Source organism: Opisthocomus hoazin, chromosome 5, assembly GCF_030867145.1.
Source record: "Opisthocomus hoazin isolate bOpiHoa1 chromosome 5, bOpiHoa1.hap1, whole genome shotgun sequence".
NCBI classification, from domain to species: Eukaryota; Metazoa; Chordata; class Aves; order Opisthocomiformes; family Opisthocomidae; genus Opisthocomus; species Opisthocomus hoazin.
Genome location: NC_134418.1, coordinates 53,605,851 through 53,628,801, shown reverse-complemented (window position 1 = coordinate 53,628,801; position 22,951 = coordinate 53,605,851). Strand labels below are relative to the sequence as shown.

Genomic DNA, 22,951 nt, shown 5'->3' with positions numbered 1-22,951 from the left:
TTTTTTATCAGAAGTGGAAAACTTCACTGATTGTGGGGCTAAGGGTGAGATGGGGAGCCATTAGCTGTTATTTCTGCCAAAATGAAAAATACCAAGGCAAAAGTAATTGGGCTGGAGAGAGCATTAGGTAGACCATGAGATGTAGAAACTGGATTATTTGTTCTATCTTGGTGCAGTGGTCATTCACCTGATAACATTAGTTTCTTTTAAAATACAATTAACATTTTATTCCACTAAGCGTCATTGCATGTTAGACGTTAGTGGGACACAGCATAGTATGTTGTAAATACTGGGTTGGCTGCCTAGATGGCTAATTCAGTGCTAATGTCATTATCGAAGGTTGTGGAGGAAGAATGTCCTAAAAGGTCTGTTCCTCATGAAATCATCTCCTATAGTTATTCAGATGTGACTAATGATGCATCTTCTGCAGAAACTTTAATTTATTTATTTGGTATGTCCCCTTATTCTTCTGAAGAAATGTTAGAAACAACAAAAAAAAGGTAGAATCAGTTTTCTGTGCTTTTATTTGCTTCATGATTAATTCTGGTCTCAGAAAAGCAAAAATGTACGTTAGCGATTTCACACCTTGTTACATCTTCTGTTTGCTTTCATCACACGCATGGCTGTTTTCATCGATGGCAAACATAGACATAAATGATGTAATAACCCTCTTTGATTTTGAGTGTCTTGCTGAGAAATTAATGCATATGTGCAGATTACTTGTAAAGTACCATGTGAACAATTCACAATGTCCATCCACCCTTTGTAGTGTCAAGGCAGGGATTTGAACAAGACTTCTGCCTGCTTACATAAGAAACATCAGTCATTATGGCTTTATATATCTTGACACTCATGTGAATTTATTTTTTTACATGTTGTACTCCAAATGGAAGTGCTCTGTGACTTGGCTTCTTTCTGTTAAGAGGATGCTGCCCTTGCAGAAGCAGTGACCTTTGAAAAGCAAGTCTCAAGTAATCCTTTTATTTTCCTGAGATTGTATAGCACAGTATCCAGTTGCAGGCTTTTAAGATGGAATGATTGCAGACTTTGTCTGCTTGCCTGGATTGGATTGCATTTTGTTTGACAACGAAAACTCCAAAATACTTATACCTTCCTTCCTTCAGTTCAGAGCATTGTAATCTTCGTGCATTGAGGATGCAGAGTAGTTGCCATATCATCCCAGCACCACTGGGATTTATTGAATTTACTTAATTGGCCTTTATCTCATGGTTACACTTTAACGCTTCTTTTGAAGGAGATTCAAAAGGGATATAGTTACTCCTTTTCTAATTTACTTTGAGAATTGAGTTACTCGTATTCTTATCTTCCCTCCTTTTCCCGGTAGAGCAGAGCATTCTGCAGAGCCAGGATTGAACATGTTAGAGACTTGCATGGCGAGAGATTTAAGTCCATGAAGCTGTTAACTAGCCAAGCTTTTCACACACCGCTTCTTAAATAAGATGTTCTGGTTTAGGGAAGTAGGGACTTTAATGGGCACTTTTGGATGGCGGGTGGTGCATTTTGTGTTGTAGTGTGCTGATGCATGTGAAGGAGAGCTAAACGCCCCTGAAACTCCCAGGTAAAGATTTTGCAGCAGAGTTCAGGAGCACTTGCATCGTTCTCTTGTTTGTGGAGCACTTGTGAGCCTCGGTCCTCGAAACACTTCAGGAAACCTCACTAAAGTGGATGAAAAGTCCATTATTTGGTCAGGCGATCTTGACATTGAGAATTACGTGGGTTTTGCCTTCCTGAGTGGTGTTTGATATCAGGGAGGGCTGAGGTCTCCCCTCACTGTGCTTCTCGAGTTTGCTTTTGCTAATAGGAGTTCAGAAAGGTTTAATGCTCAGCTCTGGCTTTCTCCATCCTGCCAGACCTCTGCTGCTAGCTCTGCAAGCCTGGGATAGATGTTGCAGGGATTTGGGGGCATTGGAGAACAGCCCCAGAAGGGCGCGAATCGTTTCTGCTGGGTACTTTTGTGTCTCCATCCCCTAGATATAGCATCCCAGTGTCTCATGATGAGAAGTGTTCAGTATAGTCTATTTAACTAGGGCTGCAGAATCGCCTGTTGTTTGTTACCACCACCCTACAGTGAGACTTGTTTTCTGATGCCTCTGAAAACCAGATAGCTCCCTTTGCATTAGAAGGGAAGTTCATCCTATTTTAATGGAGTTCACTACTTTCTGCAGCTTCTCTGGGCTAACACATCTTACCATACGCATGTGAACGGACCGTATCTCTCATATGCACAACTCAACTTGCTGCGCATATGCATGCACAACACACATTTAGGCACCTGGCTTAATTAGTGGAAATTCCAGATTAGCAGCTTGAGTCTAGGTTGTTATTCGCCTTCACATAGCCCAAAAACTTGTGGAGGACATCAGCCAAGGGTAAGGTGACTTTTGCGGATGAAAAATTGTGGTGATCACTGTGTGGTGCCTATATAAATGACATCATCATCATTCAAATCAAGGTGGCTTTTACTTGGCTCAGTGGAGCAGTTGTGAGCACAGTGGTGGATGCACAGCTAGCAAGTGAGTGTTGTCTGTGCAGCTTGCTGCCAGCTCTCCAGCAGAAATCAATATGGAAATGGCCAACACATTTCAGGATCCTCCAAGAGCCAAGTGGGGGAGAGATTAATAAACAAGAGTGAGAAAAACCGGGGCTGAAAAGAGACTGAGATGTGGGAGCTTGCTTTAAAAGAGAATGCTCGCTGCTAGCCTTCAGTCCAGGGATAATTGTCTGGAGCTTTTCTCTTACGCATTTTGGTTGAAGATCAGACCTGGCAAAATTAATTTGTTTGTTGTCTTTATTTTACTTAGTGGGTTGGGGTTTTTTAGTACTATGATAATAGCTAGTCCTGCATATAGGAGAAGTCTTTTTTTTTTTTATAGTTCCAAATACATTTTGGAAGATAAAATGTGATCATCGCTACTGCTCTTTGCACTCAGTTCCCCATATGGCCACAGAGGTCTTCGCCGTGGGTCTCCCTCTCCCTGTAATCGTTGCCAAAAGCTGGCCTGTCCAGAGGGTGGGTTGAACGCCCTCGGCCAGGCATGGGCTGTTTTTTCCTCTGAGAAGCTGCTCTTGGCCCTGTAAATTAGAGACCATGAATTTCTCCTGTCCCCTTTTCTTTTCACTCAGTGTTGTTTCCTAATCTCTGGCATGAAATACCTGGGGTGTGAGGGTTGCATTGCCCGTAGCAACATTCGCCTGGGAGCTGGCAGGGGTGGTAACAGCCACAACTTGAAAAGTCTCTGCAGATACCGGACTGAAAACAAAGGATCAAGCCTATTTCTGATGCACATGTGTGCTGCAAAGGGCAGATAACCTTTCAGCGCTGCGTCTTAAAATAATAAGCAGAACCGGTATAGTTGCTTTCATGCTGTGGCTTCCCCAAGCATGCCGTGAACTTCCAAATCGTGATTGCTATTAAAATCATTTACAGTTGCCATTTGCAAGGAATTAGCATCACTATGTGAGCTGTAACACCCCAGCGATATTTATGGAGAGCAATTGTATTACAAAGGTTGTAATGGCCTTGCTACCCTGTTCCTTGCTTCTGGAAGGAGGGGGCTGAAAGATGCATAGGCTTCAACTACTGTACAAGCCAAAAAATAAATAGTTAAGGACCCACATAAACTAAGGTCTTCTGAAAAATACATACCTTCAAAGCAGCTGAAAGCAAGCAATATGTAATCAATATGTAATTCTGATAACGTAACCCCCTGACACATTTTTAAAGGCAAGGTGCGGGGTTGATGTGTTTGAAAAGTGCTTCAAAAGACAAGGTTGATGTGTAAGCTGCTGCTGATAGTTGATGTGGTTACTTTGCTCGGATAGCTGATGCTGCTCAGATCCTCAGCTGCTGAAAACCTGTGTGAGTCCAGCTGTTAAAAATAGGCAAATACCACCAAGGTGAAAACAGACCCCGCTGATCTGCAGTAGCTAAGGATCGCCTTGCGTTTAAGGATGCGATGATGAGTTTGACTTCAGCAAGGGCAGGCCATCTTACTAACTGTGGGTTTTGTCTGTTCTGTTTTTCTCCTGTCTTGCAGCACCTTCTCCAGTCAGTAGTGTGAAAAAAGGGAAGATAACTAAAAATAGCATCTCCCTTTCCTGGCAGGAGCCAGATCGACCCAACGGCATCATCTTGGAATACGAAATCAAATATTTTGAAAAGGTGTGGCGAACTGATTGCTGAGAATCCCAAGTACCTTCTCTTTACTGTCCTCTTCTTTTAGTTATAATTATTTGAGTCATGGAAGGGAATGGAGTGATTTTGTGCATAAATCAATGTCAGATTGATTTTGCAGTAAATGATTAGGAAGACTTGAAATGAGGGTGTTGTTTTCCATTAGTGTGCCACTTCTCTTGAACAAATACATTAAATCTGCGTGTCAGATTCCTCTCCGGCCTTATCACATTAAGATAGAGCCTGCTCATTTGTTAAAAATAGGAGGGGTTAGGGGCTGAGCATTTATCTCCTCCTGGAAACATCAGGCTATCCCTTGCCTTTGGTATTTCAATTTCTCACTTGATTTTGCATCCACGGTGTAAGGAGAGGAGAAGGGTTTTATGGAGAGATTGTATCTGCTCTGATGTGAAGAGGAGCAACCTGACTTAAAAGCTTGCCTGGGTTTTCCATCTCTTGCTCTCAGTCTAATGGAAAACACTCTCTCTTCCTGCAAAATTTACTAAAACTTAAACAACTCTACTAGTCTTCATTACAAATGATGTCTAGTTCTGTTCCTGCAAAATTAATGCTGTTTAAATGAAAACAGTAACAAACGCACTTTGTCTAAATAGCATCTTTTGAGCAATGCAGCCTTGGATATTTGGAAATCTTAGATTTACAGAAATCAAGTTTGCAAGAGTTGACTGAATAGCAGTTTCTTGCCTTAGCTGGGATTGTAAGGTGTCGTTTTTTTCTTCTGAAACAGCTGGGCTTTCTACATGAAAACAAGAGGCAAATAATGCAATTGAGTCACAGTTCACTTTTTTGAGGGGTTGAGTGTCTATTTTAAGGAAGATCTTCCATTAGTTGTGTCTGTGACCCAGGTGAAACCTCTCAACATGGACCAGGACTGGGTCCTGACTCCTTTTCTTTCTCTGACCATGGGAGGGACCTGCTCAATCAGCCCATGCAAACAGGAGAAAGAATTTCAGAAATCTTCTGCATGAGGATGAAGTCAACAATATTTTTGCAGATGAGGGAGCTTGGGCAAGGGCGTAAGATGCGTGAGTTGCTTAAATAGGGCTAAGGTTTTCAAAAAGATTAAAGCACAAAGCAAGAATCAGGATATGCTATTGCTGGAAATAATCCATTACTGATTCTTTTATTAACTTCTTTGAATGACCGCTGTGGCACATTGAATCTTTGCTGTGGAGTGGCCTGGGACAATTAGCCTCTAGAAACCTTGATAACGAGCAAATAATTAAAGCAAAAAAAATCCATGCGTTTGTTCATTTTACTTAATTTGTTTTCAAACAAATCGGGGTGAGGGGGTGCTTAGAATATTGTATATATGGTCCAGAATGAGTCTCAAATAGCTTCAGTAAATAGTTCTTCAAGTGCAAGTCCTTCACAGGGAGGTAGCTACAGCCAGTCCGAGTTTATGCTTCCTTGATTTATTTCTTTTAGGCTGATAGTGAAGCTTAGTGTTTTCTGCAGGAAAGCTCAAGTGTTTAAATGTTTTCAGAGACCAACAGTGTATTGAAAACCTAATTTGGCTGACATACAAGCAAAGATGTGACCTAATATTCACTTACTGCTTCTTAACCAGTCACTGGGTTAGATTTGGGATGCTGTCCTTAATCCTTCTTGTTTGTTGCTACTGTCACTTATATTATCTTGGGTTTCAGCTCTTTGTAAGGGTAAATCCGCAGTGTTCATTTCCAAGGGATGAGAATGAGCTGTATTAAATGCTTTGGAAAATTTAGTTTTGTGACATTGCTTTCCTTTAAGAGAAATTGCACCTTAACAACCAAAAATAAAAGGCGCACGTGCGCGTGTGCGCACACACACACAAACGCATATTTCTCTTGAAACAGTCTTCTATAGCTACAGGCTTCAGTGAGAAAGTCTGTAATCCTACATTTGGAGGTTCCCAGAGCCTTATCCAGGCATATTACTGTCTAGGGAAAGTGGCCTATTAAATAAAGAAAAAAAAGAAAAACCAGTTTCTATCCCAAGACCTATGCAGAAATCTTGGTAGGGAATTGCTAAGAACTCCTGCTTACTTCCTAATAATTTGGATCTGAGAGGATACAGTGAAGAAAAAGCAGTTTCCAAGTTTGTATACTTTCAATCATGAGCTCTTGTCTAGATTATGTGTTACAGTAAATAATTCTAAGAGTAATTGCCAAGCATTTAATTTTAATCAAAGAACTGAAACTCTTTTGCATTAGAAACTGATGTAAATGAAGATTTATTTCAGCAAATTTTCTTCAAGTTTGTTGCTTCAGAAGAACAATGCAAAATTAGGTGTTCTCCTGGAGTTTTGGTTTATTATTCCCTTCCCAAGGTCTAATTCATGGTTCTAGAAATGCCAGCAAAAACTGTACAATGTATAATAAATAGCTTATTCTCTCTTAGGCCTAATTGCATTACTAAGAAGTTGTTTTTGGTATAAACTCAAATCCCTTCCTAAGGTGATAGGACTTTTTTCCTCTTCCCCATGCCTTGGGATCGATCTTTGTAGGATGAACCTTTCCATTGCCCTGGGCCATGTACATACCAAGCAGTGGAAAGCTATTCCTACTGCAGATGCAGGTTTGGTCCCTGTATTGTCATTTATGAGTGGAAAGTCCCTCTGCTCTGTTTCATACCTCCTACAGTCAGTGAATATAGAACAGAAAACTAGATCTCATGTTTTGTACTGCAGAAAGGGCCTTCAGAGGCAGGGGTTTGAGGAAGAGATCCTCAAAAATGCATATTTCTGTCATCCTGTGTAACATTACTGTGAGGGTTGTTAAGAATGAAAGCCACTATTTGTGTTGTTTGAACTTTGTGTTTTTTGCGGGGGGGTGGGTGTTGGGAAAAGGACCAGGAGATGAGCTACACCATCATCAAATCCAAAGAGACGACGATTACAGCAGATGGCTTGAAACCAGGCTCAGCGTATGTCTTCCAGATCCGAGCCCGGACAGCTGCCGGCTACGGTGGCTTCAGCCGAAGATTTGAGTTTGAAACCAGCCCAGTGTGTAAGTCCTTTTATTTACTGTCAGCCTGTGTCTCTGGAATGGTTACCAGAAACACATGAGGGGATCAGTACCTTTGCAGAGAGCTCTTCCTTGTCCTGGCCTCATCCCTTGACTTTGGAAACATCAGGCACAACATGACCATGCACTAGACAAGCTAACACATCTGTCCTTGCTTCCTCAACTCATGTGGTGAGGCAGGAGGTGAAGTCAGGAGGTCTTCAGGCTCCAGAAATTCATAGCGTACCCTGCTTAGAAAAATCCCATGTTTATGAGAGCTGATGCGAGAGGACAAGGGCTCTCCTCTTGGGAGGGACAGAGGGAATGAGTCCTCTTAATTTTAATGGCTGTCTGCAGAGGATGCTGAGCTCTCTTAGATATCTGCATCTGCAGAAAAAACCCTGAAATAGTGCCTCCCTGCAAGGGGAAGAATTGAACCAGCTTTAGCGTCTCTTGGTGTAAGTTCCTGTTAAGTTGAAAGATGGTTTCTGTTGACTGCCAATGCCACAGCCTCAAGGAAAGGAACTTTGACTTGTGATCAAAAATGGAAAAAATGTGCACTGCAGGTGCAGGACTTTTGCTTGGCCTGTTACAAATTTGTGTGGTTTGACTTTTTTTTCTTAATGAATCTGATCATCCAGGTCTGGATTCTGGAGCAGATTCTGTGGCAGGGTGAACTCCTGAGGCACACAGAGGCTCAGCTTATCTTTCCCCTGTGTTCAGGCACAACTGTGGGGAAATATTTTTTTTCCTGTTAACCAAATTTTTGCAGAGGTGTCAAAGATAATTTTCTCCCTCAGAAAATATGTCCTGTCTATTTCAGTTGTACAACTGTCATTTATGAAGTTTTTTATACGGTTGTCATGGAAGAGAAATTTTTTGGTGGGAATACTCTGTTCAGTCCTGTGGGAAAGAGCTTTTTTTTCTGTATGTTTTTATTGGAAATTTAAATTCTTCAATACTTTTATTACTGTTATTCCAATTAATTTAAAATTCATCATCTTTGAGAAGAAGATGCCAAGTTGTCTTTTCAATGCATGCTACCTTTGAAGCTGTAATAGATTTTAAACAAATCATTATACATGTGCAGATGTAGCTGTGGAGCCAGTGACTGAACTAATACAGTGCAAATTACATCACGATGCAAACATTAATGCAATAAGAATTGTCTATTTAATATATTTCTTATTTTATTAACCATTAATCGTGCCCTATGAGTAGCAACAAAATCATGTTATGCCGAAAATTATTCAGTATTATACTGAGGAAATTTTCCTTGCAGTTGGAAAGTTTCTAGTTTAGAGTTATTTGAACAATAGTGTTCCAGACTATTAAGAAATAATACATGAAATATATGCACATTTGATGCAGTGCCATTGGTACCTACGATCCTGGTCCAAAAATAATGACACTTCTATAAAGCCTATCCTGTAAGTATCTGTGTTTGTCAGGACTTTTTGAGGACATCACATGGTAGTATCTTTAAACACTATACACCCCTTCAGTCATTTATTCACACCTGCAGCCCAGCCTTTCTAGCATTTTAAAGGCAGGGGAGTAGGTACTTCTCTGATACCAAGGAGCTGCTGTCGTAGTCAGAGGAGTACCTACTGTGTGGTCCCCAGTTTGGGAGCTGGGAACTGTTTCTCTGTTGGACTTGAGCTCTGGCTGAAGCAGGACTTAACTAGATGTTTAAATGCTTGGTAGAATTGAAATACAACATATGCCTCAGTATCTTGCAAAATGCAACTCCATTTGACATTTGAAACCTTTTAAAAAACGTTTTATTTTTTTTTCCCCAAGTCCCTGTATAAACTCAATATTAGTTCAGGGAGTGTGACTGGACTCCCATTGCTTTCCTGCACGTCCCAGAGAATCTGAAAGCAAGCACAGATCAAAATCTCACTGCTATGTTGGAGTTCAGATCTGAACCTCTTGTTAGAGCCAAAGCAAGTTATTTTGATTCAAGCACAAATGAAAACCTCTCAGTGACTTCTGTGAGAATCAAAAACTACCTCCAAAATCATTTGGACCAAACAACAGGTTTTGTTTCCAGTTCACAAGGTTTCTGTAAAGTTATTTTTAATATACTTGGTATACTTGGAAGAACTATGAAATAAGAGCAGAAATGCAATGGGGAGGAAGCTGTAACTTGTTTTGGACTTTGCACTTTTTCCAAACATTGGGGTTTTTTTATGTACTGCTGCCTGTGTGTGCAATTCTGCATAGCGCCATGATGCAGCCAGGGACGCATTTTTCAGCGGAAGTTTTTTATTTGGGTGGAAGCTGTTGCTAGGTGTATCCACTTGCTGCTGTCCTCCTTTCCAAATGCCACCGAGCTCACCTAGCCCTTATAAAAATGAACCTTCCCAAAAGCTGGTTTTCGCCTGGATTGGTTAGCTACTCCAGCTGGTCAACTGGGCAGGAGTGGGAATATATCAACAAGTCGAGGAGGGGTAGTGCAGGTCCCCCACCCTGGCTTTAAATGGCAGGAAGGTCCCAGCTTGGCTGATGAATTCAGGCTTTTTAGCTGCCATAGATCACAGCAGGATTTATCTCATTTCCTCATCCCTCGAGCTGTGCAAAAAACCACCAGTCACAGCTTAATGTTCTCCTTTAAATGTTTTTCTTTTTAATTATTTTGTCAAGAAAGCAATAAAACATCATCCTAAGGAGCCTCCATAAATTTGTGAGGCTAATAAAATCTCTGGATGATGGCACGGGTTTGGAGCAGTTAACATTAAATATTTAATATATCGCAGCCAGTCCTTCTGAAATCATTTACATTGCTGCAGCAGGTCCACACCACTTGCTGTTGGGCCCCGGAGAGCTCCTGTACGAAGAACTACTTGAAACCCATGGCAGATCAATGTTTAATGCCATACCTTTTCGTCTTTCTTTTCTTTTAACAATTAATATGGGACTACATTCAGTTATTTTATAGCCTTCATAAAGTTAATCCTGTGCTAAGGACCCCTTTTTACTTCAGTCATTTAGTTAAAGGCTGCTTCAGTGCACAATCAATTCCTGCTGCTCCCTGGGGTGGATGAAGCTTCACCCAGGGCTGGCGTGAGGGTAGGAGCTGTAATGAGGTTTTTACCCGCACAGCAACAGCACCTACGCCAGAGAGCAGGTTTTGTGGGGAGGAAGCCGGATTTGTACCCCAAGGTGGTTAAATACATGCAGCTAAATAAGCTGGCCGCAGAGCGGGCAGGGTGAGGAGGCTTTGGATGCTGCTCAGGGAGCCCTACGTGCAAACCCCTGGGGAGAGCTGGGCTCCTTTCCCTGCAGCGCAAAGCAGATAAAGAAGGTGCAAGTGGTGTTAGCATTTCCATTTTACAGGCTGCAGGAGCTTGCTCACCTGCTCTTACTTAACCTGTGGCAAACTCCAGTTCTCGGACATCTTTCCTGACCTTTCTGCTGGCATCTTTATCACAGGACTTATCTCCTGCCTTTTGGCAAGAGGGCTTTTCACAAGGTGTGGGCAGAGAGAGTTCTGCTTCCCTTGGCCAAAAAAACGACCAGCCGGAGTATGTGTCTTAGCAGATTCCTGTTTTACAGAGGGCACCTTCTGGCCATGTGATAGAGATGCCACAAAGAGTTAGTTTTTAATTGCTTATAGCTTCTTGAAGTGCAGGTAATGCAGTTTATCTCTGAGATCTTGCTTATGTCTCTTAACAATAACATTCCATAAATGTTCTCTCTGCAAATGGGAACCTGCTGGGTTTTCATCTTTTGTCTCTGTGATTTCTAATGCAGCTAACCCAGGAAGACAGACTTGAGTTTGGAAACTCAGAGGCTGCATTCTGCAAAACTTTGTTGTCCGAATTCAGTGATGAGATGCGATTTTGTTGGGTTTGTGGCTTGGTTTTGTATGTGGTTTTGGTTTCTTTCTATCCATTTCCTTTCCAAATTAGAAACAGACAGCAAAGGGGGAAAACACAAACCGTAAAAGAAGAAACGAATTGGTAAGACTTGAAGCCTTGCTGGCAGCCTCACTAGAAAGACTCATGTGAGTGCTGACTATCATTTTAACCTTAATCTCCATTTTCTGTTTCTCATCTCAGCAGTAGCTGCATCCAGTGACCAGAGCCAGATTCCTATAATTGTTGTGTCTGTAACAGTGGGAGTCATTCTGCTGGCTGTCGTTATCGGTTTCCTTCTCAGCGGAAGGTAAGAGAAGAAGCTGTGTATTTATACTTCTCCAACTTTTGTAATAACTTTTATCTGACCAGCTGATTAGCACGATTTAGGCAAAAGCAGCACGTGAACGAAGCTGTCGAGCGGTAGCGCTGTAAAACAGCATGAGGGTGGGCTGATTGATCTGTTTGGACAGGCAAGAATGGCAAAGGCTCGCTCACAGATGTAGTTCACTTCACAATGATTTTCCTCTCTGTATCGACTGGCCGTGATTATTCGACTTGATTCTCACAGGAGTGTTTTCACATTCCTTTAAAAATAAGCAGAACATGTTATTACACATAGAATATCCTGAAGCCCATATGTTTGCACTCAGAGCTCGCAATGGGCTTTGCTCACAGAGAAAACTTGACTTCACGAAAACACTTGCAAAGCAAAAGAGAAGAAACCTAGCCAAATGGCCAGTCGCCCCAGGTTTTGGTCAGATCTGGATTTCATTTTTCATGTGTAGAACACTAATGTGTTCCCCACGCGCTAGTAAATTATACAGAACGCTTCCCCCACAGAGGGAGACACTCAGCTTCAAACCATTAAGCAATCCCATTGACTTCTCATGTGCTTAAACATAGGCAATGATGAAAGCCTGGGCTATACCATCTTTGACAACTGTAATGGAAGTTGATGGAACTTGTTGGTGAACAAGGGGTTGTGGTATTGGGGGAAAACCTGGCTTGTACCAGGTTCAGTTTGTGCTGCAGCACTAAATTTGTGTAGCAGCCAGTACACAAGACACTTTTTTTTGTATGCTGCACATGTTTTACTACATTTTTTAATGGCAGTAGTCAAATGATGCAATATCCGTCATGCAAAGCAATGTGAGGTGCATCTATTGACAAGGCTAAATTTGTTTATAGTGTAAAGTAAACATTTGTGCTTCTAACGTACCCATCAGCCCACTGTTGCTTTCATGATACAGATCTGTCTTAAGCTCAGGTCTAGCCAGGTGGCTGTAAATTACAGGATATTGTAAATGTTAAGAGTAGGTACAAGATACTCGCACAGAAACTGCACTGATAGTGAAAATATTGGCTGAGGGTCTTATTTCCCAGAGGAGGTAGGGTATCAGTCTGCGAATGCAGCGCAGTGAAATCCATTCAGGCTGAGCAGCTCTGTGCCCAGGCATAAGGCATCCGTGGAAGGACACAGTTATGTCCTGTCTTAAAAGGTAAGTGTGCTGCCAGACTCATCTCCACTCAAGGTCAGAGACTGACAGTCTCTTCCAACTCAGCTGTTTGAGCTCCTGTCATCTGCTTTGAGTGAATTGTTTGGCTTAAAAATGGGAAAGTAAATGCTCCTGTCTGCACAAGAAGCATGCAGCGGCATGGCGGGTGAATGGCTACAGGCCATTCGCACCAGGGAGCTACAGGAAAGCTGTAGCCAAAAAGACTTGGCTCTGAGCGCTGTAGGCAGGAGTTCAAGTCTCTCCTTAAAGGCTGGAGGTTTTGAATCAATTCCCTCCTTGAATAGAGCAGGGAGCTGTGGACATTGGCCTCCCCCAGCCTGGATGCATGCTTGTATCGATGCAGACAGGAAGATGCATGCGTGGCCATAGGGAAGCTGCGGATGTAGCCTGGCACCTCTGCAAGGAGGGGTCGGGGGTGGTGAATCGCAGGTGCAGGGACGTATATTCCTCTGTGTCCATAAGGAATCCGAGCTGTGTGGCAACCAGCAGCTCTTGCTCTTCCTGCAGTTGCCGGCAAGCACTCAGAAACCCTTTGGGAAGGACATGCCCTCGCAGGTCTCCTTTTTGCTGCTACCCTCTCTGGTCCAAGCAACCAGCTGCAAAGCCATTTGTCAGCAATTCTCGTTAGTTATGTCTTTCTGTCTTTTGCCCTAGTGGGCTTTCCAGGATGTGCTTCCTCTTGGCTCTTTATCTCTTGGCATGTTCATAAAAGCCTGTCTCCTTTGGCTGGAGTTTTATCACTGCCTCTGCTGCTGCCTTAACCCTCCAGCCTTGTACTCACATCTCTCTCTGTGGGCCCCAGAGCAGCTGCAGGTTCCTGGGAGCTTCTCCATGGTGCCATGCTGGATGTATGGGAAGGGGCAGGCACAGAGAGCTGAGCTCTTAGTCCCTTTTTATCTTTTCAACCCTTCCCCTAAATGGGAAGAACCCAGTCCTTCAGCTGCGTTCTCCTTCAGTAGAGAAGCCTCCAGCGCCAAGGTTTGGTCCATTGTTAGAGAACTGGCTTCAAAACCACAGAGCTTCTTGGGCATGTTGAGCTCCCATTAATTTTAAAACCTGTCTAGTGTGTTGAGTGACTCGTGAGAACAGAAAAATAAACCCCTGAAGCCTGGAAAGCTGACAGCCAATTTGAAATTAAACAAAGCAAAACAAAAAAATTGCTCCTGTTTGGAAGAAGCAGAGATGCCGCTGAAACGTGTCACTCATGCTGCTTTGCCTTGGATACGATTTCGAGAAAATTTATGGAGTGACTCTCCTGCTGTGACGCTGTGGGGATGATAAACGCATTCCAAGTCATGGGATAATCCCTTTCTGAAGCTCTTTACCTGTTTCTGGAAGATGCTCTCCTGTATCTTTGGAGTAGTTATGTTGTTCAGTGCCTGGTTCCAGGGGGTTCAGTTTCCTTTCCTAATTCTTGCTTGTACCAGCTTTTAGAAAAACAGACATTTTGAACTCCAGGAGTTGCTCCAGCTGGAATCACCACTGCTTTCCATGCCAAGCAAGCTGTGCAAAGCCCATCTCTGTCTTTTCTGCTGATGTAGGAGAGTAGGTACTGCCCAGCAGCAACGCTAAGGAGAAAAGCCCTCTTGCTCTGCAGCACTGAGGATGTAGACTGGCTGGCTCCTGCAAATAGGCTCCTTGTTGCTGGCTCCATGCTGCTCCCAGGCTCCCTGGGAGGTCCTGGGCACCTCAGAATTAGGATACTCCTCCCTAGGATGCTGTCTGGCATCTCTTTGCATCTATCCTCCCAAGTGCCACGCTGAAGTGAGCAGGGACTTGAGAGCAGTGCTGCAATGAGAAGGGGATGTCCTCCTGCTCTCGGCAGCTCGGCAGGTAGTTTCCCAGCTGTAGGACTCAGGAGCCACTCTCCATCATCTTTGAAAGGTCCTGGAGGACAGGAGAGGTGCCTGAGGACTGGAGAAAGGCCAATGTCACTCCAATCTTCAAAAAGGACAAGAAGGAGGATCCAGGGAACTACAGGCCGGTCAGCCTCACCTCCATCCCAGGAAAGGTGATGGAGCAGCTTATCCTGGAGGTCATCATCAAGCAAGTGGAGGAAAAGAAGGTTATCAGGAGTAGTCAGCATGGGTTCACCAAGGGGAAATCATGCCTGACCAATCTGATAGCTTTCTATGATGACGTGACTGGCTGGGTAGATGAGGGGAGAGCCGTGGATGTTGTCTGCCTAGACTTCAGCATGGTTTTTGTCACTGTCTCCCATAACATCCTCCTAGGGAAGCTCAGGAAGTGTGGGCTGGATGAGTGGTCAGTGAGGTGGATTGAGAACTGGCTGAATGGCAGAACTCAGAGGGTTGTCATAAGTGGCGCTGAGTCTAGTTGGAGGCCGGTACCTATTGGTGTCCCCCAGGGGTCCATACTTGGCCCAGTCTTATTTAAGTTATTCATCAATTACCTGGATGAAGAGTTAGAATGTACCCTCAGCAAGTTTGCTGATGACACAAAACCGGGAGGTATGGTGGATACACCAGAAGGCTGTGCTGCCATTCAGCGAGACCTGGACAGGCTGGAGAGTTGGGCGCAGAGGAACCTGATGAAATTCAACAAGGGCAAGTGCAGGGTCCTGCTCCTGGGGAGGAACAACCCCATGCATCAGTACAGGCTTGGGGCAGACCTGCTGGAGAGCAGCTCTGTGGAGAGGGACCTGGGTGTCCTAGTGGACGACAGGTTGACCATGAGCCAGCAGTGTGTCCTGGCTGCCAAGAAGGCCAGTGGCATCCTGGGGTGCATTATGAGGAGTGTGGCCAGTAGGTCGAGGGAGGTTCTCCTCCCTCCCTACTTTGCCCTGGTGAGGCCCCATCTGGAGTACTCTGTCCAGTTCTGGGCTCCCCAGTTCAAGAAAGATGAGGAGCTACTGGAGAGAGTCCAGCAGAGGGTTACAAAGATGATTAGTGGACTGGAGCATCTCTGCTACAAGGAAAGGCTGAGGGAGCTGGGCTTGTTTAGCCTGAAGAAGAGAAGGCTGCGAGGGGACCTTACAAATGTTTATAAATATCTCAAGGGTGGGTGTCAAGAGGACGGGGCCAAGCTCTTTTCAGTGGTGCCCAGCGACAGGACAAGGGGCAACAGGCACAAACTGAAGCATAGGAAGTTCTAGCTGAAGATGAGGAAGAACTTTCCTCTGAGGGTGACGGAGCCCTGGAACAGGCTGCCCAGGGAGGTTGTGGATTCTCCTTCTCTGGAGATATTCAGAACCCACCTGGACAAGGTGCTGTGCAGCTTGCTGTAGGTGACCCTGCTTCGACAGGGGTGTCCCTTCCAACCCCTACCATTCTGTGATTCTGTGAGTGTGCTGGGCTTTGCAGGCTTTTTGTTTTCCGCTAGGTCCCCGGAGGCAGAAGCTTCCACACCTCTTCCCTTTTTTAGCTTTCAAGTATCTCTGCATTTTTTTCGCTTCTTTTGAATGAATGTGAGTAACAGCTTGGCATTTCCCATTGGCAGCTGGCCCTAAACCAAAGGTCAGCTGAACGGCAGTCATGGTGGCATTTCCACATGCCAGCGTCCGTCTGTGGAAACGTGCTTTGTGTCTGAAACTGGAGATTCCTGGGAATTTGAAACTAAATGCGCTTTGCCCTAAACAATTAAGCTGCGTTTCAGAGCTGATTTACTTTCAGATGTTCTAGAAAACTCTTCCTTTAAATAATGTGTCCTCTGACCAAGGTCATAAATGCCAAGCAAAATAGCTGATCACTTTTTTAAGTTATGCCACTCTTTACATCAAGGGCATATTAATAATGTAACGATCAGGATTACAAATCAAAGAGATTCACTAAATCAGACTGTAGTTGTCTCAGCAAAAAAAGAGAAGTGGATTGAAAATCTATTATTAAACCAGCTACAAGCATTATATTAAAGAACACGGAGTTGTTATTATCTTTGTTTTGTTAGGATTATGTCTTCTTCTCAAAAGCGCAATGCATTTTACAGATAGAGCAAGGCTATGCATTTTGCTTTCCTAGCAATGCTTGAATTAGATGTCGCTTGGCATTGTTCCTGGTTGAAGTATATATTAATCTAAAACGATTACAGACTTTTGTTTTACAGTCTATGTCAGACAATGCCAGTCAAAGAGATCTTTGCACTCCCTCTTGCAAGGAGCAATGAGGTGCCACAGTCGTTGTGGCATCAGCCCCATTCTTCCTACAAACTGAGGTAGGAAGCCAGGTTTGCATATGCACAGGAAGGAGACCCGCTGCTCCAGAGCAGTTGCCCCTCTTTTGTCCTTCAGGCCAAGCCATGTTTGCAAAACTGACAGGGTCTTAGGGTGAGTGTTAACAAATTGCTCTTCCCTCTGGTCCCTCAAGCATCTGAGGTTTGTAGCACTAAACAAAGGCATGGGCTTTTACAGATTAAAATGGGGATGCTATTAGGGCAGTGCTGTCCATGTTTGCAAAAGCTGCTCAAAATAACTAAGAAGTGGACTGTGCATCTGCATTTATAGCCAGCTACCCATTATGGATGACCTTTCTATCTCAAGTGATCTTCCAAAGAACCAGCAGGAGCTTTTTATAGAACTTAAGAAAAAAATAGATGTGAAGCAACAAAAAACTGCCCCTCGCCCTGTGTCATGCGTATATAGAAGGTCTCTTTCTGGCAGGGAACTAGCCTTTGAAAGACAAAGCAAAGACAAATCTTGCCACCTGTGTATTGGCAATTAGAGGCTTCTGCACCAGAGTATCCATCCTTGACCTTAGCTGATTTAGACTTTTAAATATCAGCCCCTGCGGTGGCAGAGGCCTACTTTCTGGACACAAATTTGTGCATCTTGTTTAAAAGTGACTTTCAGGTTGCAGAGAGGGTGAAAGGATTGTGGTGTATATCCTAGGTCCTGAGCCAGTGTTTGCAACCTTCCGTGATGTGGAAGGTCAAAATGGGTGAATTTTTCCACAACCTCCCCCCCCAATCCTATTTTCCAATATGTGTCAGGGCTTAAAATAGTTTGCTTTTTTGATATTTCCGTAGGAAACGGAAGACAGTTTGTAGATAACATTTTTCATAGAGAGAATTTTTCCAGCATGAGTCACAATTTTTTTGTCCTTTTTGAAGGATTTTTATCTCTACATTCTTGCCTGTTCCTTCTCCCTACAGGACATTGTCTCCTGTGATTTATAGCCACTTTATGACACTGCCTACTGCCAAATATTCCCGCGATTCACCTGACAAGAGGAAGGATTTTGTTGGAGAAGCTATTGCTCTGCCAAGTGAAAATTCCCATGCACCAAGAGCAGGCAGGGTCTAGTCCTACTTCTGTTTGGGTCAAGGTTTTTACTGCCTCCGTCATGTTAACAGCCTCTTTGCTCTTTGGCAGTACGTTTTCCCAGAGAGGAGCATTAACAGTATTGGTATACAGGTTCCCTCTTTGAAAAAACAAAGTGCTCCAGTGCACCTTTCTTCACAGGGTGATGCCTTCCCAGGGCCGGTGTGGAAATCTTGCTGCCTGTAGTCCCCATCTCTAGCACCCTGCCTAGATCACCTTGGCAAATTTGACTGCTCCAACACCTTTTTTCTTTTTTATTTTAAACACTTCTTGGCTTAGCACTTCTGTGCAAACACACTGGGCTCCGCAAGCTAGTCTGAGCTGCTGCAGTTTCGAGGAGGGTTTAGGGACCTAGGCTAATTTGCCTTCAGCTGACTTTGGCCCGGACAGGAGGTGAGAGTTGACCAAATCTGTAATTAAGCTCCAAGCCCATGAGGCATAGCTCTTGAAAGCATCATTTCTGAGTTATTCTGGCAGCAGCCAAGGGAACAGGGCAGGAGGACCGTCATGAACAGATAAGCGGTTACCATAAGCTTGGTCTGAACAGAGGAAATGTGGGGCAGTGCAACAGTCAGTGATGAAAACTCTTCGCCTGCATTCAGATGGTGTATTTGATAGCATTGTGCCAGTCCTGTTTCCAGTTTGAGAAGGGAACTGGGCTGCCCTTCAAGCTGAAAATGGAGCCTGGCTTCAGTGGTAGCAGCTCCAGGCTCCTGCTGAGCACTGGTGAAAGCCCTGTGTGTATGTAGTGTTTTAAAGTGGGGTTTTACAGTATCTTCTGTTGGCTGTGGAGTGGGTAGAGGATGAAGAAGAAAATTAGATTGTCGTCCCTCTGCACTTTTGAATATGTGGATATTTCACCTTGCTTTGGATGGTAGAAACAGGAAGTGTGACCTCTCCTGAGGGCATGCCATGTTGCAGCACTTGGCCTCTTATCTAGAAAAAAGGTTATCTGTACTTTCTTACAGCTCTGACATAGCGAATTACAGTGCCAGAGGTCTTTCTTAGTGCAGTTCCTTTCCCTGGAAGCGTTGCACTCCTTCCCCATACTACTTGCATAGATATCATCTGCTTGGACTTCTGTGTTCTCAGTTATTCTCAAACAGCGCAGAGATGTGCTTTAACGTGGGATCTAGGTATAGCTCAGCCAGAAGAGGAGGTGACTCCTTAAACATTCATTTAGTTCTGGGCGAAGGAGGAATATATTCCTAGCAGCTCACAGTGTGTATTGCTGCTCCTCTGATGTTTGAAGCAAGCATGTTGACTCACAAGGTGCTAGGCGTAGTGCTGGCCTCCTGACCTGGAGATGCAGGAAGAAATCATTGCCATCGCTCAAGGCTGTGTGAAGGATTATAAAAATCCTCCCAGGCACCCTCAAGTGTTTCAATCTCTAATTGCAAGCCTCTGAAGAATATCCCATTAGAGCAGCTTATTAAAAGCAACAAACGGGGCTTTCATTTATCATGACTCCAGGTCTTCAACTTATACCTCTTAAAAGCCGCAGCTATATGTGGAAGAGCCTCTGAGATCTGTCTAGCCACTAGAAATGCAGTTTAGTTCCAAATGCTCTCTGGGTCATCTGCAGACTTGTGGTAAATTAATTACATTGATTGCAGGCATAGTTGTTGGGGCCCATCTTATATATATACATTTCATAAACAAAGCGTGTAGTCCAGGGTTTGAAACGATGCCAAGGGTTTTGATAAGTCCTCCTAGCACAGGTTTATTAAAGTTTGCTCTCTGGACAGTTGGGTTTGCAAACCACATAGGCATCGCAGGGGTCACCTTTGCTAGAACTGGAGGAGTGTCTCTTTGTGTGCCTGAGATAACCAAAAGCGGTAGAGTTGGCCTCACCAAGAAGCAAGGCAATGCTAGCAGGCCACAGGCATCCAGGAGGTGCTGCTGCAGCTCCAGGCTCCTCTACATTGTCTCTGCCCATCTGCAGCCCTTTCATTGAAGCCAGGGCTCAAAGCAGAAGTCACACCTTGTTTCAAGCCAGCTTGGCTTTTGGAGACACCGCTGCCTCAGCACCTTGTTCTTTCCCAGCAAAGGGGATTTAGCACTGCAAGTGTTTTCTCAGTAGCCTTCACCGTTATGTGCATGTGTCATCAGTTAACGTGCAGCAGACTGGAGGGCCCTCTGACCACCCGCTGGAGCCAGGTGCAGCCCCCACAAGCTCTTCTCATAGTCTGCTGGTTGATTCAGTGAGGCTGGAGGAGACTTTGCAGATAATTTTGATGTATGCAGTGCTCGGTTCAACTCTGACTGCTCCCTGATACAGGTCAGCTTGCTGGCTAAAGATCCGAAAACCCCAGAGAGGTCCGGGTGTATTTCATTGAGTGGTGATCTCTTATCCTGCTGCAGCATTTGATCTCATCTGGAAAGTGTTTGCTTTCTGCTCCTCAGTTCCTAGACCAAGAAAGCCTTGCATGGAGCAAGCAGACAGGGAAACTGTCCCTCCTAGAAGCTATCAGCACCCAAATGCGGTGGCCACGAGGGCATGGTGGGTTTGCTGGACTTTAACACTTAGTTTTATTTGCCTCAGGATTTTTATATTCTGAAGTTTATCTGCAAAATCAAGTTTTATTATTGCTCCTTTTAACACGAGCGGTAATAAAACTTCCTTTGTCCTAACTGTTCAGGCCAAGTAGTCCATTCACTTACCTGTCCAAGTGGTCGTGGGTCTGGAAGGTGAATTTTATTGTCTGCTGATCCAGTTTAGTTTGTTTCTGAGAGCTTTAGATTTCCCTTAATGTTACACCTCAGAGTATTTTGACCCTAAGTGCACAGTGTTATGTGACAGGTGTGCAGGAATGAGGCTGCACTGAGGCATATTTCCCTTGCACTTCAGCATTTTTTTCCTCGCTGTAAAGGGAGCAGGTGACATCTGAAGCGCTCTGCGTTCAGTGCAGGGAACTGATTCTGTCTCAGGGAACTGATTTTGTCTCAGAGTAGCCCAGTTGCTGATGAGGTACTCAAAGAGTTTTCTTTGTTTAAGAAAACAACGAGGTCTTTTCATTTTAAGGAAGTGGTTGCTTTTCAGGTTAATTGAACTGTTGTTTCAAAAACCTTGACTTTGCATGCTGAGCGGTGTGGGAAGGTCTGGTGGCAGCAACTGTTACAAAATGTGAGGAGGGAAAGGGCTTCCTAGCTGAAATCTAAGCTAAGTCATCACAGCCACAGTGATCTTCTGGAGACATACCCATTCCCTGCACTCAAATCCTGTGAGGCTAAACCCAGAAAATGGCAAAATTGACTCAGGATATATAATGCTTGGGTTCATTTTCTGTGCTTTTGGGTTTTGGGCCTTCGATGTTAACTTGGATCAATGAAGAAGTTTTGTGGAGGCTGAGCTGCTCCCATATTAGTATGACTGCACAAGCTGGGGCATTATGAAAATACAAAATATTGTCTATTATAGTAAAAAAATATTGGCATCAGTGTTTAGAAAATGTTAGCAAGTTGTTTTGCTGATGCAAAAGGAGCTTAGAGAGACATTCTTCACCAGTTCTAATTTAAGTAAGCGCATAATCCAGTATATAATTCTGTAAATCATTGCATGCCTTAAGTTATTTTGCATCATAATTTAAGACGGTGCAGTTGCAGAATGTTAATTTTGTCTAAATAGGCTATTTTAATGTGTTTAGGCATTGTAAGCTATACTTTATAACAACCCGATAGACACAATTTTTTTTTCGAGAATGACGTGTTGCAATGATTTGAGGAGAAATGATGAGTGCGATCTTCAGCTGACTTTAACCGGAATATGTCTGCACCGTTGAGCTGCTGCTTGTGTATCGTACTGAAATTCTTCCTGTTGTTTCTTCTGCACTGTGTTCTTTTTCAGGATGAATTACCTTAATAGATTTGGTAACAGAAAAACTGTCCATGCAAGTTCTCTGACAAGGGTAAAGGGCAATTACTGAGGTGCAGCCAGCACTGGGTTACAGACTGATGCCAGGCGAGAACCTATACTCTGATTAGACTAGAGTAATGGCTCGGCAGGCTTCAAAAGCAAGCTGTGGATGCACGCAGTGCCTTTCAACTCACCATATTTTGAGTTTATTTAGGCTGAATGCTCTCACACAACTCACAAGGTCCTGCTTCTGCAGATATGTAATGTGCGTGCAAAGCTTCACTGCTAGAAGGAGACCTAGAAAGGGATGTGTGAGTTGAGTACATGCATAAGGGTCTGCAAAAGCAGGGCTCGCATTCATCCAGTGCTTGTTTCTTTTTAAAGGAAATTGTAAATGTACCACACACGTTTGTGGAAAAAGTCAATTTGCCTGCTCCAAGGCAGGTGCTTAAGTTTAAGCACATGGGTGGCCCCGTTAATCCTAACGGTGGTATTCAAATACGGGAAGCATATGGTTAATTGCTTTGCAGGACCAGGATCTATACGCTCTCCCTAAGGCATTTTTCCCCAACAGTAGCACATGCCATGAAATTCTTGCAGACCAGGGTGTTAAGGTCCAAATAATAATTGCAATAAGAAGGAAGAAGTGCATATAAAAGTGTTGCAAATGTATTTGCACCTTGCCGGGGTGGTGGGATTATTCCTTATCCTGGGCCTTTTTGTTTGCTTTTCAGTTGCTGCGATCATGGCTGTGGGTGGGCTTCTTCTCTGCGTGCTGTTGCCTATCCGAGCCTAACATGGTCAGTGTTCCCACCCGTGCTGGCTCCTATTTCGTGTCCTATCTCCATGTTTTCTGTGCACAGTCTGCCTCTCCCTCCCTTTCTTGTACTGGCCTGGAAATCACTCTCATCCGATCTCTGCACCCAGCTTGTCTATCTCAACTATTTGAAGTAGCGTGATCCGAAGCAGAGTGTGTCTCCAGCAAGAGAAGGGGTCCCAGGGGATAAAAGCCTGTGATTGATCCAGACACCACAACAGCAATTATATGTGTCATAATAAAACATCATGTATGCTGGGCACTTCATCAAATTCTGCTTCTTGTCACCAAAAGGGGCCAGGGGAGGTAATTTGCCCCCAGAAAGGAGGCGGGGGGCAGGCGGGATTGGGAAAGGTATTTAGTGGCATGTAATGTGCATGTCAGTGAAATGAACTGTATGTCATCCATGTACACACC

At 44.0% G+C, this 22,951-nt stretch overlaps 1 protein-coding gene across 13 annotated transcripts in view; it reads left to right on the top strand.

Annotated features, from left to right (window-relative positions):
* Nucleotides 1-22,951, top strand: part of EPHA5 (EPH receptor A5) — a 209,888-nt gene that overhangs the window by 148,436 nt on the left and 38,501 nt on the right. For 5 of the 13 annotated variants that reach the window (XM_075421269.1, XM_075421275.1, XM_075421279.1 and 2 more), the window contains 4 exons: nucleotides 4,059-4,183; nucleotides 7,047-7,206; nucleotides 11,271-11,376; nucleotides 22,452-22,517. In XM_075421269.1, the coding sequence (XP_075277384.1) occupies nucleotides 4,059-4,183; nucleotides 7,047-7,206; nucleotides 11,271-11,376; nucleotides 22,452-22,517 (457 nt within the window). The remainder of the gene's footprint in view (nucleotides 1-4,058; nucleotides 4,184-7,046; nucleotides 7,207-11,270; nucleotides 11,377-22,451; nucleotides 22,518-22,951) is intronic. The other 8 variants (XM_075421270.1, XM_075421280.1, XM_075421272.1 and 5 more) reach the window with 3 other exon arrangements.